The 27,903-nt window shown below is 39.5% G+C and overlaps 1 protein-coding gene across 1 annotated transcript; it reads left to right on the top strand.

Moving 5' to 3' along the window:
• The first annotated feature begins 74 nt into the window (after window positions 1-74).
• LOC126253524 (39S ribosomal protein L35, mitochondrial) lies at window positions 75-16,535 on the top strand. Its single transcript, XM_049954901.1, has 4 exons — window positions 75-216; window positions 328-478; window positions 560-688; window positions 16,252-16,535. The coding sequence occupies exons 1-4, from the start codon at window positions 195-197 to the stop codon at window positions 16,484-16,486; spliced, it is 537 nt and encodes a 178-aa protein (XP_049810858.1). The 5' UTR covers window positions 75-194; the 3' UTR covers window positions 16,487-16,535.
• Window positions 16,536-27,903: the final 11,368 nt, after the last annotated feature.

Here is a 27,903-nt window from a genome sequence, read left to right as displayed (position 1 = left end):
GAACGGGCACGAGGCGTGATGCGACGGCCAGTGTGACTTGGCCTTCATCGAGCAATGAACATAGGAAAACATGCTGCAGCAAGTGTAGTTGGGAGTATCTTTACGTTCAAGTAGATTGAGAACTTTGAAGCTGTAAGAATGGCAATGTAGTTGATATGATGCTGCCATAAGTAAACAAAAACAGTATTACGAATATGTTACGTACTGCAATAACTGGTATTTACAATATCGTAGCTAACGCGCCTATTGCGTCTATACAAATCATGTATGGTTATTTGACTTGAAATCATTTCGTGTGGTAAATTATTATCAACTGTGTGATTCTAGGTCTTCGGCGCCTTGCTGAGTGCAGTACAGCCGTTCATGGATCTTATATAGCTACAGTTATTGCAAGGAGACCACTTACGATACCAATACAACGCTCAGGCAGTTTGGTTAAGTCATGTGAGAACGCCCTCAGCCCTGCTGTTTCGCGGTTGTGAGTTGTTCTTTAATTTACAAGATTTTGTTGTATAGTGCTGTTAAAGTGTTTGGATATAACTCCAGCTAATTTCTACAGGGCTATTTGCACAAGCCAGGGCGCCTTTCTTCAACCGCCGCTGACAAGGACAGTAACGAAGTTTTCCCTTAAAAAGGGAAAAAGGAAATCTGTTAAAGCAGCTTTGAAACGTTTCTTCAGATTGCATTGGTGGGTACTCCCTATTTGTTATCCTTCATTGTGATGAAAATGCGAGAAGTTAATGTCATTATCAGCATATAATAGGTGCGTTAAGAAAGCATGTCAAAATTCAGATGAACCAAAGAATTTAGAAATCGGCGTGGACGCCTTTGAAATGGCCTTATTCTGCCTTAGATAGTCTTATATTAAACTAATATTTAACTAAAGCTTTCGAATAAGTCGCTAATAATGAGCCTGTTCAACACTTTTCATTGACTGAGGCTTCATGTTGTGTAGTATTCACAATACTTTGATTCTGTTCTCTTGTCTTTCAGGCTGATATGTTTAGTAGTGGATGTTTAAGAATATCTTAGTGCTGAATGGAAATATAGGCTCGCCAGCTGTGCAGCACAATGTCAAAGAATAAGAGCAATAAACCAAAACTCTCCTTGTCTGTTAGGCCCTATGTTATTGGTCAAAGGATATTGTTTGGTTTGGGGGAGGGGCCCAAACATTGAGGTCATTGGTCCTATTGGCTGAGGGATATTTGAAGCCTTGAAACAACACTAGCTTGATATGCTATGGGCATAAAATGCTACCGTCAAAGAAGTTTGTTTGACATAAAAGTTTGTTTCACGTACCCCATGATTAGTTTAATTGAAATTCTTGTATTGATCTACTCAGTTTTTCTACTCATTTTTGGTCTATTGCCCATCTGAATCCAAGAATTTTACTTCACTAAGTGCAATACTATATTAAGAAATTCTCAAATCATCTGAGAATGAGGATAGTGACATAGCTTATAAAAAGGAGAGTTGCAGTGCTAGTGTCAAGTGTTGTATGTGTGGGTGCACATAAGGGTTTATTAGATTAGGCGATTCCCCATCCAACCTAGATAATGATAGCTGTCGTAAACCCAGAAGCATCAGTGTAAGATTGAAAGAAATGCCTCCCACAGGTGAAAGTTTTAAAATCCTAATAGTTAACACAAAGGCATTTGCAACAAAGTGCCAGTGTATGAAGCACTCATGAAAAGCAACGAATCTGATGTAATGCTAGGTACCATAAGCTGGTTGAAGCCTGAAATTGACAGCAGTGAGCTATCTGGAGAAAAGTTACGTGTACAACAAAAGGATAGCAAATGGGAAATGCAGGTGGTGTATTTGTCATGCTAGACAAGAAACTCAGATCCACCGAGATAGAACTTTAAGCTGCATGTGAGATTATCTGGGCAAGGCTGAGTATCAGGGGTATGCATAAAATTGTAATTGGATCATTCTATTGCCCACCTGACTCAGCTCTTGATGTAATCGAAAACTTAAGAGAAAATATCAGTCCCCTTGTATGTAAGTTCCCCAATAATACTGTAATCATTGATGGAGACTTTAATCGTCCAACAGTTGGGAAAATTAGAGTTTTGTTAGTGGTGGGCATGAAAAGACATCCTGTGAAACTTTACTAAATGCGTTCTCTGAAAACTACCCAGAGCAGATAGTTTGGAACCCCACTTATGATGGAAATATATTGGATTTATTGGCAACAAATAGACTTCATGTCTTTAAGGATGTCAGCACCGATCTTAGTATCAGTGATCATGACATGGTTCCGGCAGCAATGATTACAAAAGTACGAAGGACAACTAAAACAAGCAGAAAGATATATATGTTCAGTAAAATAGATAGAAAAAATAGTTAGTGACATATCTTAATGAGGAACTTGATACTTTCAGCACAGGACAGGATTACGTATGTAGTGTCGGCAGACTTGCCAACACTATGCACACTAATTGAAAGAGGCGGCCAAGATGCACGCGCTAACTCACGAAGGATGGAGTGAGGTCTGAAACAGGAGACTTAATGAATGTGATAAAGAAAATACGTATCTTTGGAATATACTTAACTTTTAATACATCCTTGTATACATCGTTCTTGATGAGACATCTGGAGATTGTGGCGATACAAGTGACTCTTTATATACAAGCTATTTAAGGCTAATGGCGCCTTGCTAAGTCGTAGCCATTAACTTAGCTGAAGGCTATTCTAACTGTCTCTCGGCAAATGAGAGAAATGGCTTCGTCCGTATAGTCGCTAGCAATGTTGTCGTACAACTGGGACGAGTTCTCGTACGTCTCTCGAGACCTGCCGTGTGGTGGCGCTCGGTCTACGATCACACGGTGGCGACACGCGGGTCCAACATGTACTAATGGACCGCGGCCGATTTAAGCTACCACCTAGCAAGTGTGGTGTCTAGCGGTGACACCACAACGTAGATGAACTCTGGCTCAAGTTTTTTAGTTGTCTAGATATTGGGTAGATATGTACCCGGTAGAACAGTTCATAATGGGGGAACCTCCATGGTGTACAGTCACTGTAAAGAAACTTCTAAAGAAACAGAGATTACTGCTTAATAGGTGTAAAACGAAGCTTAGGGCTACGGATGGAGATGCTGAATGAAACATGTTTGGCTGTCGAGATCTATGCATGATATCTTCAATGACTACTGTAGCACAGTGTTGTCAAGTGATCTTTCACAGAACCCAAAGAAATTCTGGTCATATACAAAGGCTGTTGGCACCAAAGTTAGTATCCAGTCCCTAGCGAATGAAGCAGGAACTGAAATTGAGGGTAGCAAAGCAAAATCTGAAATGCTTAACTCAATTTTCAAATGTTCATTTAAAAGAAAAACCCAGGAGATTTGCCACAATTTAATCCTCGTACCACTGAAAATACGAATGAAAGAAGTAGTAGTGTCAGTGGTGTTGAGAAACAGCTGAAGTCTTTAAAACTGAACAAAGCTCCAGGGACTGATGTAATCCCTGTCTGATTCTGTACTGAATTTGCTCCTGGATTTGCCCCTCTTCTAACTATAATCTGTCATAGATCCCTCTAACAACAAAATTTTCCCATTTCTTGGAAAAAGGCACAGCGGTACAGCCCATTTGATTTGATCAGTGACGTAACTGTGTTGTATTGTGTGACATCACTGTGGTGCAGCATATTTGAAATGGATCGTGTTTGGAGGATTCATCTGTTTATTTATCTGGTTTTATGTGAGCTCGACCTATTAACCAGCTACTTTTGTTTTGTTTAAATACAGAATGTAACATTTATAAATTACGTATTCTGAGATAGTTGTCTATAACTATACTGAAATTATATATTATTGTGATATACATAAATTATTAAGTATTGATGTCTGTAATTTATAGTCACATTGCAAATTATTTTGTAAATATGGCTATGTGTTGAATATTTGTAAGAGAGTGCAAGGTCGCACAGTGATCAGCACACTGCACTCGCATTCGGGAGGATAGTGGTTCAAACCTACATTGAGCCATCCTGGTTTAGGTTTTCCATGATTTCCCTAAATCACTTCGGGCAAATGCTGGGATGGTTTCCTTCCCCGTCCTTCCCCAATCCGATGGGGCGAAGGACCTCGCTGGTTGGTCTCCTCCATCAAATCAACCAGTCAAATCACCACACACACACACACACACACACACACACACACACACACACACACACACACACACACCAATTCCTACCCACCAGCTATTGCACATTACAATAATAGGATCCTTGTATGCAAAAGAAGGATTTGTCAAGGAGAAACTTTTTCATGTTTTTTCCAAATTTTACTTTGCCGTCTGTCAGCCATTTTGTATCACTGGCGTAAGTGAGCAAAAATTTTTGTTGCAGCATTATGCATCCCTTTTTTACTAAAGACAAAATGAAACTCATTAACCTTCTTAGAAGATGATTGTTGGTGAGCAACACATATTATTCTTGCACCACATTATTCTATATGATAGTATTGAATGAAAATTGTCAACTTACTGATTTGTCTCCCCTCAAGATTTGCAATGATTCTAAGTGCAAACGTGGCTGAACTAAGCTGTTTTATGAGTCCAAAATGTGATTTTCCCATTTTAAATTCTCATCAATATGGACACCTAAGAATTTTGAAGTTTCCACACTATTTATTATTTTCTCATCATGTCCGACACATATCTTCGGTATGGTACCCGTAGATGTGCAGAACTGAATACACTGTAATATGATTTTGGCAATGGAATTTTCAGTTGGTTCAACTTTTGATGTAACTTCGTTTGCTGCCGCCATTATTTGGTGCATTTAGCACCATTCAAGTCACCTTCTTCTTCTTAACTCTCTTGGCTGCACATTGTGGAATCAATGCCTGTAGTGTTATAATTGTGACTGGGGTAATATCCATGTCCAATTCACATTCTTATTGTGGAGCTCTGATGCTGTTTTCACATTCTGGCTGCGTCAAACCATGGTTTTCATGGCAGTTTGGGTTGAATACAAGTGTAGAATCTTCCTGTGCTCCTTTGAGTTACTGTCCACTCCACATATCATAGTTCCTGTGCTTGGTGGTGTATTTTCCATATAAAACCGCTACAGGGTAATCTAACTCCTTGGAATGTGCCTTTTATTGTACTTTCTTTACCATGTATGTTATCTCCTTTGATCCGCAAGAAGTATACATCAACATCAACTTTTCTTGCAGTATGAAGCATATTCAGTATTTATTGCATATAATCAGAGGTGGTAATGTTCTGATAAGAATTTTCTATCCTCTACAGAGTGGTGAAATATGCAGTGTGTGAGATGTTGGGGTTTCTAAATTGTTTGTGGACTTCTTGTGTGTTGTTTGTGCATTTCCGTAAGGTGACAGATTGATTTACATTGTAAAATCATCTCTCCAGTAGAAATATTGTTAACTCTGCTCTAAAATCCTTTTCCTCCTCTAACCATTTAATGAAAGCTGGCAGTACTTTACAATGTATTACATCAGTGTGTTTTATATGTCTTTTGAGTACAAGTTGTTCATGATTGTCCCACTTGGGGAGGCCCCAAGTTGAGTGTATTTTAGCTATGATAATCCATGTTAGTTTAACTGTGATCATCAATACCCATTTACCTATGTGTAGGTAGAGTTCTGTAGGTAAACATTTCTTTTTAAATGGGGGTTTGGCGTGTGTAGGCCCTACCTGTAGAGCTGTGTGTCATGGTTGGAATGGCCCGTTCCTGTAACATAAAAGTTCATTTAAACAACTGTTAATTTTACCCCAGAATACTATCCCACGAACTGCAAGTGTCTGAAAATACTCAAAGTAAGCAATTACAGCTCCTTCAATGGTACAAACTTTTGAAATGTTTCTCAGGCCAAAACATGTGGAACTGAATCTGGAAAAGTTTCATTGCTGGAGCATTCTAATTTAAGTTGATCAAGATATTATTTTTGATTATTTTGTATTTTTTAAAATGAATGTGTTGGGTTGGAGCATAAGTTCATAACATTTTTCCATACGTTTAATAAACACAACAGCTAGACATAACAGAGGCTTTAGTCATCAGTAATATATTCTCCTTCACTATTTAAAACAGTCTGCCAACACTGTGGTAGTGCATGGTTACCACAACTGTAAAAGTCAAGTGGTTTTGAGGCGAAGAACTTGTTGACCCATTTTCAGAGTGCATTCTCATCCGGAAAGGAATTTCCTTGAAGGTTGTTCGACAGAAGGTGGAAAAGGTGGGAATCTGAGGGCACAAGATCAGGTGACTAAGATGGGTGTGGAATGACTTCCCAACCCAACTCCTGTATAGTGTTCTTTATCGGTCCAGCAGAAAGCAGGTGGGTGTTATTGCGAAGTAGCATCACTTCACTCTGTCTTCTTGGTTTTGTCCTTGGATTGCGCCTGCAACACGTCTCGGGGGTTGACAGTAAATGTCAACAGTGGTGGTTACACTTAGTGGAAGCAATCCGTTGTACACAACACCTCCACTATTCGACCGGATGCAAAAAATTTTCTTTTGCGGGTGCATGCAGGTCTTTGTACGGAAAGTTGCTGCATAGTTTGAGCTCAGCCATTCCTTTCTTTTCCTTATGTTAGCATAAAGATCTATTGTCTCATCACTAGTAATGATACGGGATATGAATGGTTGGTTTTTTTATGAGCTAATTGGTGATGAGATAGCAGAGATCCTCATAAGGCCAAGCACTGATTTTTGTAATTTTGGCACATAGCATATGGTACCCATACACCCAATTTTTTGAACCTTCCCCACTGCATGCAAATGTCACACAATGGTGGAATGATTAGAGTTCATCCCATTTGTCAGTTCTCGAGTACGTTGATATGGATCACTGTGGAGAAATGCATTTAAATGATCTTTTTTCAATCCTCAAGGTCTTCCTTAATTTGGGGAGTCACTAATGTCAAAACAATCCTCCTCAAAATGAGAAAACATTTTCTTCCCTTGCTCTGTCCAATGGAATTATCCCCACACATGACACAAATTTTTCTGGCTGCCTCCACTGCTGTCACCCCTCTAACGAACTCAAACAGAAGAATATGTTGGAAATGTTCTGATTTCTCCATGTGACACTCCATTTCCTAGCAGCCACAACTCCACTCATTATCTCCAAATGACAAAATGACAATATTTAAATTCAGATAGCAACAGTGAACTACAAATAAAAATGACAATCAGTAAATAACCCATAGCAATCAGAGTACTAACCTACAAACAAAAACACTATGAACTTATGCAACAAACTAGTACAGTAATTTGTTTTATTCACATTTTGAACCTGCTGGCATTGAACCTTAGGGCCAATTGAACCTACTGATCCCAGATGTTGGTTTCAGTCCATGAGATAATGATTTGTGTTGTGTGACATCATATTTGCACAATCAAAAAGAGAACGGAACACTGAAAATATTCTCTTTTTTTGCATCTTTATATTTTAGATAGTATTTTGTCATGACTGATCTGTAACATAGCCTTAGGTGTGAGTGAGATTGAAATGTGACACTTTCCTTGTTAGTTGGCAAAGCAATATTGAAGGCTTCATTTCATGTTAACCTTGGATAACTGGGCATAAAGCAGTTTCACCCAAAGATTCATTTACACTGCTCGCTATTACACTATTGTCATCTGTGAACAACATGACCTTGACTGCAGTTTTTCAGGTCTGTATGTCATCTATGTAAATGAGGAACAAAAAGACATAGCATGCTGCCTTGAGGTACACTTTGACTTCCCTTGCATCAGATATTGTCTGACTTTTTGATTAGATGAGTTGATGTGAATCATACAACCTGTATTCTGATTTGTAAATATGATTCAAAACAAGTTGATTTTCTGTCTGTTGAATTCTGAGTGCTTGCAGATGGCCGAAAAAGATCTGTAAAAGGCACTGTCAAAAACTGTGGTAAGATCTAAATTGAATCCTAGAGCAATTTTGTTATTTTTAGGTGTGTATTTGGATCATTCAACCAAACTGTATTGTAACTAACAAAAAGAAAATTTTAGAGGAGAATAAAAAACCATGTCATTCTTATCAGTTTGGACTTTCTTGATCTAATAGCGCTATTGTAATTTTCACGGATGAATAACTTTGTATTTGCACTGTTACAACATTGTACTGTTGCAACACACTGTTTTTTCTGTGGTATTCAGTGTAGAAGTTGAAAAATTATTTTGATAAAGTAGGACAAAACAGGTCAAATGACATAATGTTTATTACAATACAAAACTGCACAAGCAACAAAAATCATTGCTGTAGCAATTACACTAAACATATTCATTCAATACTACAGTTTCAAACCTCAAATCAATGAGTTTTCCATACACGTGTGCAGATCCATTGTTCACTTGGTAATCACCAATAGAAATATAATTTTTTCAGCTGAGATTAACTGATGCATTGCAAGTGAGTCTTTTATTGTAGCACTTTTGATTGGCAAAAGTTTATGACAAAAGATAGAGAAAACTGAAATGTTAGATGGTGACAGATTTCTTTTCTCAGTACCTCTCAGCTTCTTCGTAATGCTTTGAATAATTCATAATTGCAGGTTGTTATGACTTTCTTCCCCTTAGGATAGTAAGGTCATAAGATGAAATTTCTAGCCACACATACTCAGTTATTTTGAATGAGCTTCTATGCAGTCCTTTGTCCAGTGCACTAAGATCACTGAAATCCTCTGGTTCCATCTTGCTGACACAGAATCCATTATCCTTGGCTTGGCAGTGGCTGGATCCAATCATCTGTTTGATATACATGAAAGGCTCTTTCGTGCCTCTCTATAAGGGCAAACTACCTATCTCATGGTAGGAAACTGTGTCCTGCATGAGGAATTTCTGGTCTTCAGCAGTGAAATATTTACAGTCAGTCAGATTTTGGAAAACGGAAATCATACAGCAGTTGTTCTGTCCAATGCAACAGTCAAACCATATTATCAACTTCTGAACCTCACCATCATTGAGTGGATTGAAATATATAAGAACATATTTCAGAAAGCATGAATCTCTGCCAGCAATACTTCCACATGAAAACAGTGTACTACTGGTATTATGTTTTGGCAGAAAAATGATTCAACAGTTGGCACAAGTGTACCTGCTGAAGATCCATATGAGTCATACTGTTACTCATTGTTTTGCTTTTTATGGTATCAGCAGCGAGTCTTCTGTATGCTGCTTCAGCCTTACCATTGTTAATTACAGTTTCTGTTTCAGCTCGTTTTATTCATTGGTGGAATATGCACTAACAATCTGCGTATGAAGTTTGTTGCAGTATGAACACACATCTGACCTCAGGACATGAAATTTGATTTTAAAATCACTTCTGAAATATCTCCATATAAATTTCCACTGGTATGTAGTTCAGGGTACTTCTGCTAGAAGAAAACATAACATTTTGCAAACACTCAAAAAGCAATTGTCAGTTTTACACCTAAACTACTGGCTTCCTTGTTTTGGAAACTGTTCAGTGTGTTTCTTCACTGAGTCTCTGTCATGATCTGGGATTTTCAGAGGTCTATTGGAATTCTTTCCCTAATTTACTTCCAGGCATGAATTGCTCTTTAATTTATCAGTCTGCAAGGTGTAACACACAAGACATTATTTAATATCCTTTGACAAACATACAGTACTGATTTATAATGGCTAATTATACACAAGTGAACATTGGTGACAAGACACTTTCTTCTGTTGTTTTCTCTTTAGATCAGCCATCTCATTGCACTGGAAAGCTAAAAAATTGTCTGCTTGTCTCAATTAAGTGTGTAAAATCTCTGCATGAAAACTGAAAGTGGCAAATTCTTTCCTAGAAAAAGAATAAAATTCCTTCCTGTTATTGTGAACATCCCTCACAAAATTTACAAATCAAAATAATTTGAAAAATCAGAGTTATATTCAAAACATTCCAGTTTCAATGAAGTGTTATATTACTATATTACAACTCTGTAAATTTTTAACACATGCACATTAATTATGAGAACCTTTTACCTCATTATCAGTAGCAGTTTCAACATTGTTCCATTCAACCAATCAGGTGGCAAGTTCTCAGGGACATGACCATTTTTCCTCAATATATACAAGCATCTGCTATCCCTCAGTGCATTGTGTTTATTGCCCCTCCACTCACAGATGTTAATTTCACATTTCATTCCTTTGTTCAAGCACATTTGTACTCCATTACCACAACATTTAGTATGTCGCCCCTGATGTCATCACTTACAACATTGCTCATCATAACAAAGAATTTTGTGGTATGACAGTGGTACTAAAAATCACACAAGTTGGAAACGATTTAACCAGAAGATGCAGGATGTCAGATACAGCACTGTTACAACTCTAACTAACTTCTGACAAAAATGTTGCTTATAATGTAGTTTGGGCAAATGATTCACTTACTTAGTATATGTAAATCATTACCAATGTTCCTGACATCTGTACTTTTTAAAAACCATTTTGATTACTATTCAGTAGATTATATTTGATGACTTACTGTTTCATTAATTTTTGGGAATACTGAAGGATGATACAGGTAGGTAGTTTTCAAATGTATGGCTGTTACCACTTTTAAACAATGGCATCATTTCTGAAATTTTTAATCTGTGAGAAAACACCCCTTTGTGATTTGACATATCAGCAATGTTTTCCAAGAGCTGTACAATTTGTGAAACTGTTTTAATTGTGACACTGGTGTTGCACCTACACCTGTTGCCATTTTGAATTTCAGACTTTTAATCACTTTTATCAGTACAGGTCCTCTAGTTGGAACAGCCATCATACTGTGTGCAGATCTAGGATATTTAATTTTTTTCCTAATATGTGAAAGGCAAGCTTAGAACATGGGAAGCACATGTAAAGCATTATTTACATAATTTGGTTGTTTTTTGTGCCAATATTATGTTTTCTAGTCTTTTCAATGTCATTTCCCAATTTTCGTGTATTTTCTGTGCTGCACCTTTTATAATTTACCTTATAGAGTTTGATTTAGACTGTGATAGTGACTGTGGTAGTGACATTCAAGTTCTTTCTCAAAAACAGAGGATGGGTGGGGAGCTATTGTACTTATTTTTATGTTATATTTCACCAAAACTTTTTCTACCTTCATGATGCCAGAGATGATGATGAATGTTGGATAGGCACACATGAAAAGTTGAGTCATTTTTCTTAGTTATCAAGCTTAAATCTTATTCAGTATTTTTAGAGGCCTATAAGAAACACATCACACATTCTTATGGAAACGCATCACACATTCTTACGATGTGTGGCTGGCACAAGCTCAACTCCACATGCCATTCCACTCACTTCTCTTTTTCCACTCATCCTGCTCTTGTGTTTCCATCCAGCCGTGTCCCTATCTGAAAAAAAAATTCTGCAAAAAATACAAATAATGGAAGGAGTAAAGGTAACACAGACACCATTTGGTTGAGGTGCCGAGCAGTCAGCAGACAGATAAACAAGACTGAAAACATTACTGATCTTAAGGACACTGTATTACTACCAACACACACACACACACACACACACAAGACTTTTTGACTACAGTGTCCTGGTGCTGCAGCTCAACTAGGGTGAGTTTTTGTTTTGGGTAGACTGGATGAGTGGACAGTTGGGTCGGGAGGTGGAGGGCATGGTGACTGAGGGCAGGGAGGAAGAGGCAGTAAGTGATCAGTATAGGAATGTCGCAGGCGTGGTTGGCAGTGGTACACAGCGGAGTGCAGGGATGGGTTGTGAGGGGGACACTGGGGAGAGCAGAGTGTGAATTTAAATTAAGTGAATTGGGGTTATGGAGATAGCTGTTGAAGCAGGTGTTGGGGAGAGGCTAGTGGGGCCAGAAGGATTGGTGGATGGAAAGATGTGGTGTTTGGGACTGTAGTAGGATGTGTTGGGAGGGTGCTTAGAACAGTCTTGCTCATGGGTCTTTCACAGGGACATCATCCATGTAACAAGGACAAAACCAGATTGGGTGATGGGGCAGATTATCACTTTAGGAGAAATGGGAAGGGCACTGTGTAAGATGTGTCCTTACATCTAGGCATGTTGCTAGATTGGGTTGAAGTACTGGTGATGTATGTGGTTAAGTTTATCCATTCTGGAGTTATATTGGACAATGAGAAGGTGCTGCTTTGCAGCTTGGAGAAAAGGGGTTGAGGGTGGGTCTAGATAATAATATATCATCAGTGAATCTTAAGTAGACAAGAGGTTTGGAATCTAGGCTGGCTAAAAAGGGTTGCTATAGATCAGGGGGCTCGAATGGTGCCGCATGGGACGAAGGTACCTGCAAGTTTCCTTCAGCTCACCTACAGTCATACACAGACAGTGTAAGCCACATACACACATTTTGCACTTGTGTAAGCCTCTTGTCGTTTGTGCAGATCGGTGCTTGACTGGGAAAGTATGATCGCTATGATGGCATAAACAATGGACCAGCTGCCTGACTGCCTGCATGTCACCACCTAGCTGCCTGCAGGCAGGCATTCAAGCTGGAACAGTCTACTCTAGATGGCCTATAAATAGGTTGGCATAAGAGGGTACAATGCAAGTGCCCATGGCTATGCAGTAAATTTATTTATATATCTTACCCCAGAGGGAGTAGTAGTTATGTGTTACAATCTAGCTGGAATCAGCAGTGGGTTGAGAAATGCGATTTTCGACAGTGGCAAGGTCATGAGCAAGGGGGTGTTTGCGTACGGGGATGTCTCATCAACAGTGATGAGCAGGAATCCATGTTAAAATATGGTGGTGTTAGTTGAGAGGTAATGAAGGAAGTAGAGTATGTCCTTGATGTGGGTAGCTTGCTGTAGGCAATGAATGCAGAGTATTGGTGAACAAGACTAAGATTATTTAAGTTGGAGCACATTAACCAGTAACAATGGAGCATTAAAGATGGTTAGGTTTATGGATTTTTGGGGAGAACGTGATTTGTGGGTGTTCAGGCCATGGTTTGGGCGAGCAGACAGTTGGATTCGGGGGAGAGGTTCAGGGGTAGGCTTTGGTTTTTGAGTGGAGTTTGAAGGCTATGCTGGGCATTGGATAACAGTGGGAAGGTTTTTAGATGGAACAGTCAGAAAATGGCAGATACCTCATACCAAAATAAAAAGAAATTTTTTGTTCAACTTTGCCCCCTTCAGAGTAACCCCATCAGATATCATACACTTGTTACAGCTCTTTTTCCAATCTTTGAAGCACCTCTAGAATTCACTTGTCATTATGTTGTTCAACTTCTTCAGCAAATCTGTTTTTATCTCATCAGTGGTGGCAAACAGCATCCTTTCATGGTTGTCTTCAGCCTTGGGTCTAGAAAGAAGTCGCAGGAGCCATGTCTGGTGAATACGATGGTTGAGCAACATAATGATTTTGTTTTTTGCCAAAAAATCATGAACAAGCATTGAGGTATGAGTGGGAGAATTATCATGATGCAATTTACCTAAGTGGTTTTGCCACAGTTTGGGTCATTTCCTTTGGACTGCCTCACACAAACAGGTTACTTCCATGTAGTATACTGTACTACAATAAGACAGGAACTCGTGATGCACTATACCATTGTAATTGACGAAAACAAAAAGTGAGAAGAACCTTCACATGTGATCCAACTTGACGAATTTTTTTCAGTCGTGGCTCTTTAGGCAGTTCCCATTGGGTCAATTGGGCCTTGGTATTGACATCATACCCACATACCCTTGTTTTGTCACCTGTTATAACATTCTTTAGAAGTTCTGAAACGTTGTGTACTTAATTAGCAATTCCTGAGCAATGTTTACATGACATCATTTTTGGTTGAAATTCAACCATTCCAGAACAAACTTTGGTGCTACATATTTCATGTCCAAAACATCTGATAAAATTGCTTACCAAGCAAGGTGGTGCAGTGGTTAGCACATTGGACTCGCATTCGGGAGGACGATGGTTGAAACCCCTGTCTGGCTATCCTGATTTATGTTTTCTGTGATTTCCCTAAATTGCTTTGGGCAAATGCATGGATGGTTCCTTTGAAAGGACATAGCCAATTTCCCTCCCCACTTTAACGCAAGCCGGTGGGACCGATGACTCACTGTTTGGTCCCCTCCCGCAAATTAGCCATCCAAAAAACTGCTTGACATGAGCCAAAGGATATGCTGACATCACAGCACCCTCTCTGATGGTGATCTGGCATTTTTCCAGAACCATTTTCTTTACTTATTCCACATTGTTGTCAGTAATTGATGTGGTAGGGGGTCCAGGGCAGTTGCCGTCCTCAACATCTTCTCGACTCTCTTTGAAACATTTATACCATTCATAAACTCTTGTCTTACACACAGTAGATTCATCAAAAGCCACAGTCAACATTTTGAATGCAGTGCTGTACTTTGTTCAATATTTCATGCAAAATGTAATGCAAATTCTTTGATCCATCTTTTGAAAAAGTAAAAATTCACTGAGCACTCGAAAACATGTATAACATTTTCAACCATCAACAATAAACTAAATACTCAAAGCAGCAGAAAATGCAAATGTACATAAGGAACATGTGTACCGACAAGATACAAAAAAATTGAAAATAGGATATATAAAGCCCACAAATGCAAAAAAATCCCATTACGTTTTGATCAAACCTCTTATGCCCTACATACTCTTCAGTTCCTTATCAAATCCTTAGACACTTCCCAGAAAGTCTTCCTACCAAATTCATCTCCCTCTTTAACCCACCTACTACCCTGCTTATCAATTTTTTGCATGCCTCCCAAAATCCATAAACCTAACCATCCTGGATGTCCCATTGTTGCTGGTTGTGCTCCCATGACAAGAATCTCAGCTTTTGTTGCCCAAAACCTCACCCTTTACCTACACCCTAGTTTCCTATATTAAGGATACACGACCACTTCCTTCATCACCTCCCAACCCTCCCCACTAATACTGTCTACATCCCTGCTTCTTGCTGTTGACACTATCTCCACGTACATCATCGCCCATGCCCATTTCCTTGCCACTATTGAACACCCTCTCCCGACATTGTATCAATGCCAAACCTATTATCTCATTCCTTATACACTTGACTAACTTTATTGTTCCTGATAAATACTTCTCCAAGGAAGAGATGCACAAAAAAATAAAAAGGCCATGGCACAGGCACTCACTTTCGCCATGTGGTTTATGGGATATCTAGAAGAACCGTTCTAATCCCCCCCCCCCCCCATTATTTGAAACCACTTGCCTGATTCAGATTTGTTGTGATATCTTCATGATCTGGACCAAGGATCGAGAGACACTATTCTCAAACCACAGCTCGTATCTGCTTCACCTTTTCCTCGTCAGCCCAGCATGTCACCTTCCTGGGTGTTGTCCTCCATGTCTCCAATAGCTCCATATCAAGCCCACCAACCATAAACAGTTCCTCCATTTTGTTAGGCACCATCTGTTCTGCACTAAAAAGTCTCTCACATAGAGTCTGGCCACGTGGGGACCAGTACACTGAAGGTCTTACTAAGGGCTGCACAGACATGCTCAAGTCTGCATAACTTGCCTACGAACAGGTCTTCACAGTGTATCGACACTCTCTCTTATACTCCAACCACTCTCATGAACCAGGTGCGAAGGAGAACCCCTTATTACCCAGTATCATCCTGCAATGGACTAACTTAACTACATGTGTATCCAGGGCTATCAACTGCCTATCAGCATTCTCAGATATGAGGGACTTCCTACCCACAGTCTTTTTTACCTCTTCCCAAGTGATCCACTGCCCATCCAGTGGATCACATTCCTGTGGAAGATCCATGTGCAGGACCTGTTCTGTGTACCCACCCAGCACGTTCTGTCCCACACCCACCAAAGGAATATCCTGTCCTGTCTGAGGGAGGACAACTTGTGAAAGGAGTCATTCATTTGCCAGCCCTGCTTTAAATTTTGCAGTCTTTTGTGAGCACATAATCGCCAACCGACTCAATGGCCAAAAATATATATTAAAAAAAAAAGAAAAGAAAATATAAAAAGAAAAGAAATCTCTGTTGAATTGTCACATGTTAGAATTCGATTGCTTTCTGAAATAATTTGGGGGGGGGGGGGGGGGAGACTCTGAAAGTAATTTTGAATAAATGTGTTATTGATTCTTTTACTTTTTAGTTATTGATCACGTTAGTATTTCAGTGTTTTGCGAGCATGTCACTAAAACTCACCCAGAAAAAAAAAGTGACAGATTTCAGATTTTTCATTGTAAAGTTGAATTCAGATATTTTTCCCTGTTCTTTTTGAAGTGTATGGTGTTGATTGCTTAGTGTTGCATTGTATTTGCAGGGGCATATGGATCCGAACAAAAGCTGGACGACATAAGCGAATGTGGACAAAATCATCAAACAGGCGACGGCGACTTAGGCAACATGTCTTCTGTAATGCCACGCAGAGCACCCTGTTAGATAAGATGGTAACAAAATACTGGAAGCGGCCTAAGTACTATGTCGATGATCCTTATGCACCGTACCACACAAGGGAAGAATTTTTGTACACAAGAAGAAAGCCTAAAGTGTATTAAATTATCTCTAATGATTAGTCTAAATAAAATATGTATTTTGGAGACAAAACTTCTGCTCTTCCAAGTTTTTGTTTAGACAGATGCCTTTTAACATTTTAAAACTGTAATCAGTTATATTCTGCTTAGGTGTCACTCACGATACTGTATTGTATTTACACCTTCCCACTCACTTTTAACAGTTTTTGCCATCTCTTGTTGCATCTTTGCTTGCTTACTTGATAATGGAAACACCTCACCCCCCTTGAGCTGCAGTGACAGCACAGTGTAGTCAGCCAGGACAATGTAATGGTACAGGTATTTGTGTGTGTGTGTGTGTGTGTGTGTGTGTGTGAGAGAGAGAGAGAGACAGAGAGAGAGAGAGAGAGAGAGATCACTTTAAAATAGTTCTCAGGTGGCTTAGATGTTCTTCATGTGCCTTCGCAAGAAATGACGGTGTCATCCAGATAAATGTGACATGTCATTCATTTATGGTGTCGAAGCAGGTTGTTCATCATGTGCTCAAAGATGGCCGGAACTTTGAACTCGTGGAGGCCATCAGGAGTTATGTAGGCAGTCTTTTTTCCCATTCACCTTGTCAACCCTGATTTGCCAGAAACCTGTTTACATGTCCATAGTTGACACATGTTTTAAGTAGTCTAGGGTGTCATCAGTTCACAGCAGTAGGTAGACATCATTTTCATGTTTTGTTCACTTGCCAAGTCAACATAAAAACGCCATGTGCTGTTGTCCTCCTCTGCAATGACCACAGGAGAGGACCAGGGACGCTCTGAAGGTTCAATGATGTCATCTTGTAGCCTCTCCTCCACTTCCTCTGGGATTATCAGTCTTCCAGCCAGGGAAATCCTATACAGGTGCTGGCTAATTGGTGGATGACCCCCAGATTGAAACAGTATTCTACCATGGGCCATTTTTTGTGTCTTTTGTCCACTCCAGATTCGAAAGCCTTGGAAAGCTGGTGCAGAATGGCTAACACTCACTGATGGTGTTCCTCTGTTGACCCAAATCCTATTGGCAGTTTGATAGTAGCTTCCTCCTCTAGACTGTCTGTAATGGTAGCAGAGCATGATATTTCATTAATGGCATTAGGTTGCCCCTCCTGGACTGGTTTGGCTGTCCCTTCACACACATGCACCTTTACAGATGAGTTGTGGCTGCTCGTGACAGTGATCGAGAGTTATCCTTGACCACCTACACTGCTTATGATTGTTCTTCACATGTAGAATTCTTTTGTGGGTCTGAGTAGCTATTTGCAATTGACAAAAGCTTCACAGTTTAAGTGAGCACCTATATTGATGACTGGAACTTGACAAACAACTGCTCAGAGCAATCTATGTTGTGTGTGCTTGTTGAAATAGTTTCATAAATCAGAGTTCTAATCTTCCACAGTCCACTACTTGTGATGCCTGCAAAAAGTCCCATCTATGAATTATATCGTGACTACATTCTGATGAAATCACTAATTTGAAGGTCTGCATTCTGTCATTGGTAGTTGCTCTTGCAATAAATGTGCCTGTCGGTGGACATTTTACCCTTATGCAACATTCAGCGCACTCGCTTGTGTGTCAAAGGACATAGTCTTCTTTAGCAGGTGATGGTAAGCATTTGACATTACAGAAAAGGAAGAACAAGTCACCTAGCACCTGAACATGATGGCCATCAATGGTGATGTCATTGAGGTTTTCTGGCATCTGCATTATTGCCATCCCTGCGGGATCTTCATCTGTGGCGGGCTCCCCTCTATAGATGGTTGCATTGCATCGCTTTCGTGAATTCGACAGCTAGGCAGGTCCTGAACATCATCTCAGGAAACACTGATTGATGCTTGATGTGGAACTGACTTACTGCTGGTTTGGAATCTGTTGGTCTCCTGAATGTACAGACCATTTGAACAATGTACTGCTTGTATTCTGGCTCCTGTCCATATATGCAATAGCTTTTACATCATCTTATGGGAGCCACAGTGACATAGATGTTTTTGTCTCCACCAAATAATGTCAGCTGTAACCAGAATCAAGTCAAAATCCGAAAGCAGGGTTGTCACTACAGTACAACACTTCACAGTGAAGGCATATTTATAATGAGCACCAAATTACAGCCAGAACTGAACTCCTGGGCAGAGAGTAGAGCTGTTTATACAATCATAGAATATTCCAGAATATACGAACAAGAGTTTTTGAGAACTTTCCAGAATTGATATTGCAGTGTGGTGTGGTGGTGGTTCCATTTCACTGATTATCCAAAAGTATTTACATTATATAAGAATTTTCTTACAAGATCAGTATTTTTACAGGTGAAATATATGTTCAAATTTTAAGCAGTATTTTTGTTAACATTGTTAGAAATCTTACTGGGCTGATTGAGGTGGATTAGCAGCTGCACTCTGTGGCATGTGTCACATTTTCATAGGAATCCACAACTTAAGTGGCTTACAATTTTCCATTAAATCTTACTTTTTGAATCGTCCAAACTTGATTCATCCTGTGTAAATCATAGGGTAATACTGTCTCAAAAAAGAATTGACTTTTAAATGTGAAACTTTTATGTGCATGGCCACTTATATTATGATGTTTGACATTTTAGTTCTTTTATCTAGGACTGGGTTAAGAGGTGGTGCTGAGACCATTGTCATGCTTGTTTTTACCAAATGGCCAATGCTGCTGCACCCTGGTGAGCATGATCAGATCTTTTCCTAGGAGGTGGTAGATAGCAGCATCACATTGTATACTGTGTTTACTTCTGACAACATATAAATAGATTTGTATGGATTTCAGTTGCTTAACTTTGACATTCAGACTGTTCTTTCAGTCTTGATTCATTCTTCATCCATGTGTATAGCTTTTCTTTTCTGCAGCACTCTTTCAGCTGCCACTTTCCTTTTGAAGTCTTGTGGATCATGAGACAGTTGATGGAAAAGCATTGGGGGTGTGGGAAAGATCCGGCGATGACATTTCTTGACTTAGTAGAGGTGTATGATAATGTCCCTAGAGTAAAGGTATGGGAAACCTCAGAGAGAAAGAGAATTAGCAAACAAAATAGTCGAGAAATTGTTCAAGCAGTATGTGGCAAAATCTTCAGTTGTGCTCAGACCTAAGTTGGAAGAACAAATTGGTTTAGGAATGTTACAGGGTTGAGAAAAGAAACTGTTGTGTTACCACTGTTATTTATAATGGTGGCACATGAAATTGTTGTCCACAGCTCGTGGTCTCGCGGTCGCGTTCTCGCTTCCCAAGCATGGGGACATGGGTTCGATTCCCGGCGGGGTCAGGGATTTTTCACCTGCCTCAAGATGACTGGGCATTTGTGTCATCCTCATCATTTCATCATCATTCGTGACAGTGGCAAGATTGGACTGAGCAAAGGTTGGACATTTGTACGGGCGCTGATAACCACGTAGATGAGCGCTCCACAAGCCAAACAACAACAACTTCATCATCATCAAATGAAATTGTGAAAGAGAAAAAAGAAGCTTAAAGAGGAAGGGAGAGGGAGTTATTGCTATTCGCCAATATTGTTGTTTTGTTGGGAACCAACAGTGAGGATGTGCAAGAACAACTGGACATATTAAATGAAGAAACTGAGAAATATCGCATGAAATGCCATATGGAGAAAAGTATGACTTTGGTAGTGAGTAGAGGAGAAGGGAAGGCAAATCATATGAAGGGCAAGAAATTGAAATTTTGGACAAGTTTAAATTAAGAAGTGAGATGATGCAGAATGCAAGGATGGAAGTAGGTAGAAATTAGCAAATAGGTGCAACAGAGCAATGCATTTTACTGGAGTGTGAGGACTTAGTCTGGGGAAGGAAGGTGCCAATGAAGCGTAAGGAATTGCTTTACGAGACGCACCTTACACCCATATTGATATATAAATTGAAGACCTGTTCAGTTTTGAGAGAAGAGAGTAGCAGCAAAGCCAGTGGAATAAAATTCCTAAGAAATGTTAGGGAAAACGAGGAGAGAGGGACTGAGAAATGAAGACTCTAGGAAGGAAATTGGAGTAGAATAGTTAAATGCTAGAATTGAGAAGAGTAGGTGAAAATGATTTTGACATTTAAAAAGAATGTAAGATTGGAGAATACTAAAACAAATTACGGAGGCCAAGTCTGAGTGCAAGAGAGAGACCCAGAGCAAGGAGGATTGACTCGACCAAGACCAATTTAAGAAGAAGAAGGTGCAAGAATCCAGATTGAAATAAAACAGTTATGACCTCCTGTGGGTCCGGGTGTTAGAAATAGGCCTGAGGTATTCCTGCCTGTCGTAAGAGGTGACTAAAAAGAGCCTCACATTTTTAGGCCTCGTAAGTTCAGATCACATTCTATGGTTTGTCCTGCCACTTTCAAAATTCTACAGACTTGCGGGCCATATGGAGAAGGACACCTTATGTGGTGCACGAGTTATCCATAGTGCCCTTAGATTCGATCTCCTAAATCTCTTGTCATGGCTTTGCATCTCCACCTATGATTCAACTATTTGGGCGAGGACACTGTCTGGGGTATGTCATCTTCTTCCATTGTCTCCTGTCCTGTTTCACCCCAACAACAAAACTGAATTTCTCTGCGCCCAATATCCACCACGGTAGCCAGTCCATTGTGGTGGGGCTGTCGTGTACCCATTTGGTGGTAGCCCCCTGACAATACAGGGATCGCACTGCTGATGCCTGAGCTGTAAACTCCCCATGTATGCCAAGGAGTAGATGCATGGACTGGCAGCAAGTGGCATTTCTCTAAAACTCTAGGCCGCTCTCATTCCTTGCCCAACACAGCCCATTTCATAATTATTACACTGTATCGTTGGGTCATTTTTTTGATACACTATGTATATAACAACAATTTTCTGTTCAGTTTTTGTTTAGTATGATCCAGTTCAATGATCTGCTTGTGGACAGAGCCAGCTGTTTGTGAGGGGTTCCAATTTTTATTTTGGTTCACTAAATATTCCACAAGATTTGTCTTCAGTACAATCTGAAATTATATAAAATATGTTTTGATTTAAATGTAATTTTGTAATTAGTGTGTATCCCTTGTTTGATATCATAATAATGTCACAAACCACCACTGCAATAGAGCCTACCTTAGCTGAGGGTTTTTCCATTATTCAAACCATAGCATCACGTCAGACATCGAATTATGCCATGGACCTGTAACCCTGGGCAAAACTGCATCAACCAAGATAAATAATGTATGTCCAAGGGAGTTGTCGATTTGTGTGGTCTACTGAATCTACTGAAGAAGTCTTGATTAAATGTCGGTAAATAAGACATGTAGATCTTAGTGTGTCAACTTGGCTCTGTCAAAAAATGATCTTCACACTTGTGCTTCTGTCTGGAAATATACAGAAATTAACTTTTATCAATCCAGAGTGACCATGTAAGATATCTGTGTACTGTGATACTCGTTTTTCTGAATTTTAAACTGTAAGTAAAATTTGTAATACAAAATTTGTTTTCCCTTGTTTCCACTCATTTCCATTACACACACACACAATATCCACACTAAACCTGAAAGAATATTATGGCATTTTATGTTAACCTGCACTGACCCAATGTCAGATTTTGTTGGCTGAGGCAGTTGCTTGTGACCTGTGTAGATGGCTGTTGCAGTGAGCCTCTTGATATTACAATTAGTTGAAGATATAATGTGTAATTATAATGTGTAATTCAACATCAGTATCCATTACTCAGTGAGGTGATGCAGCAGTAAGAAACTGGATTTGCATTGGGGAGGACATCAGTTCAAATCCCCAATTCGGGTTTCCAGTGAGTAGCCTAAATCACTGAAGTTGATTTTTCTTCTGAAAGTGCACTGCTGGTTTCCTTTCCCCAATCTGAGCTTGTTGTCAGTCTCTAATGACATTATCATTGGCAGAACATTGAAAGCCTAATCTTGTTCTCTACCTTCAACATCCAGTTTTATGCATGGGAACATCGTTGGCAGTCATTGCATGGGGAGAGTCTCAAATGCAAAACTACATATCGCTATATCAGTAGCCAGGAAGCATAGACTTTAATGTAATTCTTAATTTAGTAAGAAACAGAAATGCTGTCACACTGTGTAGATCTATACTAGAGGTTTTTAGCAAAAATCTCTGAGAGTTCTAGATCAATTTACTTCAGATTTTTACATGATACTCTAATAAACCTTTGGACAGACAAAGGCTACAACAGAGAGACATCATGCCTTTACATGTAGAACGTAGGAGGCTTGTAGTGAGGCTGCATTCGATTATGATATGCAAGCGCAGCTGCAGGTAATAGGCAGAAATGTAAGGGCATCTAACGTTATTGCACATACAAATGTTATAAAATTTGCACTGCACCGGACTGCAAATTGTTTATCTTCTTTCTTCATCAGTTTAGTAATTTTAGGAAGCCCACATTTTATTTTAGTGCCATCACCATCATTCATCATAACAGAACTATTGATAAGCATTAACAGTTCATGGTGGTTTGCTTATCTTTGCTGACCCTTGATCACAGGGTCCTGGGCTCGATTCCCAGCCAGACCGGATTTTCTCTGCTTGGGACTGTGCAGTGTCTGCTGGCAATAAAGCTCGTTTCATTTTACTGATGTGAGCGCAGCTGCAGCATTTGGATGGACATATGCTGTATATTTTTAATATATATGGTATGTAAGTATCAACATATTGTATGAGGGGATAAAGTTATTAGCAAAAATCTCGAAAATTTATTGTTCAAAGTTGTGACCATAAAAAATCTCAAAAGGTATGTACTTTGACCAATTTACATCAAAATTTTACCTGATACTCTAATGAATATTTGGATGGACTCAGGCTACACTTTTTTAAATGTATATAAGAGATAAACATATAAAATGGAAATGTTGTCAACAATCTCGAAAAGTTCATGCCCGATTTACTTCCAATAGTTACATGATACACTAATGACCATTCAGACGCACATAGGCAGTATTCTTCTTATTAATACATGATTATATATGTAATACATAAGGGGAAATTATGTTGCCGAAAAATCCCAGAAATTTCTTGACTGAGTTACTTAACAATTTTTCACAATACTCTAACACACATTCAGACTGACACATGCTGCATACTTTTTAAACAGCAATGTACAGGTTTTAGTGGTTAGCACACTGGACTTGCATTTGGAAGAATGATGGTGCAAACCTGCATCCAGCCATCCAGATTTAGGTTTTCCATGATTTCCCTAAATCACTTGAGGCAAATTTTGGGATGGTTTGTTTGAAAGGGCACAGCTGATTTCCTTCCCCATCCTTCTGTAATCTGAGCATGTGGTCAGTGTCTAATCACCTCAGTACTGATGGAGTGTTAACCATTAATCTCCTCCTTCACCACCACCTCCTCCTCCTCCTCCTGTACAGGTTTTCTGTTAAAACAGACTCTGATAAAGAAAATTCTGTGCTTTATTCTGGTGTGAAAATGTGCATTATTGTTTTGTTTCTGACAAGTTAGACAAAGTGTTTCTTCCATATCTTTTTTTCCTCATTATATATATCGTTAATGTATTCTTCGTTGTAGTCGGTTTTCACAGCAAACCGTAAAGTTGTGTATGTGACTTATCGGATTATGATTAAAATAGTACTACAGAATACAAATTTCCAATAATAATAATAAATGAGGCTCGAGATCAGAGAGAGGAGGGAAGAGGAAATGGACATAGAGGGGAGGAAGGAGGAGATGGACAAAAAGAGGTGAGAGGAAGAAATGGAGGCAGGAGGAGATAGGCAGAGAGAGGGGGAGGAGGAGTAATTGGACCAAGAGAGGATGAGAGGATGGATAGAGGGGGGAGGGGAAGGAGATAAGTATGTATATCCAATTTCCATACATATTTGGCAATTGTGAAGCATTGCCGGGTTCGCTAATATTACTATAAGTGCATGTGCTACGCACAATACTGTTTCAGTTCCTAGTAGGTGTACAGCCTATTCTTTACCAGTTGTAATATAGTAGTACATTCTTGTCAGACAAAAATTTGGAAACACCACGATAAATGCACGCTTGAACATAAATGCAGATGCTAGCAAAGCCTGCAGGTAGCACTTTGGTATTTGACCATGAATGGCACCTATGCAAGTGTAGCGATGCAAGGGGTACCAAATTTGTTGTAAGAGTCAGTAAATTACTCAATGGACAGTATTTTTCAGTACAGGTATTTCATTTATTCCAAGCAAGTGTCGATTCGTGCCGTCCTCGTCCAGACACGAGTTGACTGTAATCTGAATCCATTTATACAAAATAATAATTTCTCTCAGGCAATAAAATTTTATTGATTATGAAATACAAGTTCTTGAACTTTACTCAGAATCGGAAATGTTTTATTGGTAATTACATGCCATAATTTATTTGTTTAATATAAAGGTGTTTTGAACTTTGTATGCATAAAAAAAGTGTGAATTTATGTGCAGCTTTTACTCTGAGACGAGTTATCACTTAAGAGTGCTAAAACTGCACTTGTACAGTTTGCTGACCTATGTGGTGAATTTTATTTTGTGATCTTGACCCGAATGGAGAGTAAATCCAGTTTCATTTAAACTTTACATGAGATAGACACATCACATTATTACAAAAGAGTCGTTTAGCCCATTAGGGAAAACTGAAACCTGCGCACTCGATTTGAAATACGTTACACGCCAGTGCATTATCGAGCTGTGCAGTAAATCGATCACAATAGTTGCAAATGCGTTTGGACTTAATGCACAAAGTTGGAAATTAATTTTGAGACAAGTGCTGATTTTGACAAAAAATGAACTGAAAGTTTATTCAAAATATCGAGGTCCAGTTCTAATGGAGACCCGTATCACCTTGTTGATTACATTGTCTAGCAACACTGTAAAATGGCTTAATTAATTCCTTAGAACGATTTGCGACGTAGTAAGGCCCATTACACGCACAAAATTTTACAAGAAGTTTGCTGACTGTGTGAGAGTATGAGAGTGTTTTCCTTTCCATAAATGCCAGTAAACCGGCAGTTTCAAAAGTTAAATTATTAACTGTTGTGTAACTTCATTGATTGTCCTACACCACTACGGAACTTGTTGTATCATGTATTTTCACAAGAGATCTCAAGAAGCCAGGAAAAACAATAAGAAGAAAAAGACTAAAGAAGAGGCATCGGTATACAACGTCCTTAATACAATGCAAGTGTCAGTCAAGTTCAGTGTGCTCTGAGTAGTTGTGAGTGGTTTGCATTGAAGGTAAATGAATTTGAACATGGGAAAATTGTTGGTAGTAGTATGGTGGGTGCTTCCGTGGCCATGGTAGTATAAAGGGGGGCTACAAGAACAGGCAGTTGCAGGAGGAGGTGGACTTCCAGAACCACTCGTCATTGATACAAGAAAATGTGGTGCTGCAGGCATAAAAACTGGACTATAGAGCAAAGGAAAAATGTTATTAGGTCAGACGAGTCTTGTTACACATTGTCTCCCATGAATGGAATATGGCTGTGATTTGGACAGCAATATCGTAGTATTCCATGCCCCCCTCCCCCAAGATTACTCAGCAAGGTCACACTACTGCCATGGATTATTTGACCATTTTGGCTGATCAGGGCAGTCCCTTGGTAGAGCGTTCATTGCACATTGGTGGTGCTGGTCCAGGACTGGGTTTGTGAGCATGAGGATGAACTGTCATATCTCCCCTGTCTGCCACAGACACCAGACCTCAATATAACTGATCCTTTGTGGTGTACTTTGGAGAGAAGGGTGCATGACCACTTTCAACCTCCGTCACTGTTACCTGAACTTGCTACAATTTTGGTACAAGATTCCCTTGAAAAACATACAGGATCTGTATTTATCCATTTAGAGATGAATGGAAGCGGTTTTGAAGGCCAGCAGGTGTCGTACACTGTATTAAGAATGGTAATGTGTTGTGTTTTAGGTGGTTCTATATTTTTGTCCATCCCCTGTACATGGGGGCAGGAGGAAATGGAGCAAGAGAGGATGAGAGAAGATGGGTAGAGAGGGGGGGAAGGAGGCTATTAGAATGTATATCCAATTTCCATACATATTTGGCAATTTTGAGTGTGTCCCATTCCAAAATAAGGAGCTACTTTCCCTCTAGAGGATTCAGCTAGCTGCTGTAGCCTATGAGATGCTGCTACTAGTAAGATCAAGGTCCCAGTCTCAAACTCATGGTTTCTGACCTGATCTGCTGTTTCTTGCCATTGAATAGTGTTTGCAACGCTTGGAAACTTAATTGTGGGCCCAGGTATCAAGGTCTGCCTCAGATTAACCGCTCTCAGCAAGTAATGCTGACTGCCTGCAGGCATCAGTCTCAAGTGAGAATGCGCTCTCAGTGTATGGCCTTTCTCAAATGGAAATGCGAATAAACAGTTTGTGGCAATCTATTTGTAGTAGGTGTTCTTCAACCACGCAGTACTGCAATACTTAATGCTTTGATATTGTAGGGTATTTTCAACTGGCTTTAATCCAAAAATTCTAATAATATGTGAAAAAATTACAATAAGATACATGAGGACTGGCATTTCACTAGATCTCTACTGCTTGATAACCTTCATGCATGTGAAAAAGTGACTTCAGGCTGGATATTATCTCAAGTGGAAGAATTTTATGGAGAGTGTATTTGCCAACTCATTATGATAAAAGTTTGTCAGAATGTTGATTGTGAAACAAAGTAATATAGAGGTGTAAAAATATAAAGGTGTAGTTTTAAGATTTGTTTAATTGTTCCAGTACTTTATTTATAGCCTTACAGAAGTTACCCTGGATAGTGCTCAAACAATACTGGCATCAAGCAAACTCTCTCTTTGTCCAGTTATACATCCACAGCCAAACCAGAATAGCAAAAAATTTTGTAGAATTGGAACAGGCATGCTTTCTATCTCTCCCAAGATCAGTGGCTCAGGCATTTGAATTTTGTTTTAGGCATATAGAGCCATAGGCATCCATAGATGGGTGGTACAGTGTTAAGGTGCAGGGAGGTGTAATTTGGAGGTCAGTATGTCCATACCAATCTCCAAATCTTTGAATATGATGCACTCACCATCAAAGTTATTGTGACACTGTACTCCTTCCCCACATGTGTCTTTTTGGGTGTTCATTCGGCCCTGATTCCATTTTTGTGGATGATGTATGTGACCACATAGAACAATGCAGGTGGGGCAGCCTCTGGAAAGAGGGGATATATTCAGTGAATGGATTGGCCTGCCCATTCCCCCGATTTAAATCCCATTGAGTTCATGGGGGGTACATTGGTGGGAAAAGTATTGCACCTCGTCCACCTGCAACAATGGCCATCCAGCAGTTGTCAACTGTGTTGGTGGGGGAATGGAATTCTCTACCAAAAAAACTCATTTTCAACATTGTGGACGAGTTGGGAGCATGGTAATGTTTCTGAAGATTAACGTGTATTATACTGCTGATGGTGTAAAGGACATAATTTGGGTTTTAGAGACAGGGA

The sequence above is a fragment of the Schistocerca nitens genome, chromosome 4, assembly GCF_023898315.1.
Source record: "Schistocerca nitens isolate TAMUIC-IGC-003100 chromosome 4, iqSchNite1.1, whole genome shotgun sequence".
Classification (NCBI taxonomy): domain Eukaryota; kingdom Metazoa; phylum Arthropoda; class Insecta; order Orthoptera; family Acrididae; genus Schistocerca; species Schistocerca nitens.
The sequence above is the reverse complement of the archived record's forward strand: the minus strand, read 5'-3'. Positions and strand labels throughout refer to the sequence as shown.

Bases quoted from the DNA above. Each gene is read 5' to 3' on its own strand.
- LOC126253524 (XM_049954901.1), top strand. From the start codon at position 195: ATGTTACGTACTGCAATAACTG. The intron at 479-559 runs GTGAGTTGTTCT...TAATTTCTACAG, and splicing joins AGCCCTGCTGTTTCGCGGTT to GGCTATTTGCACAAGCCAGG. The intron at 689-16,251 runs GTGGGTACTCCC...TTGTATTTGCAG, and splicing joins CGTTTCTTCAGATTGCATTG to GGGCATATGGATCCGAACAA.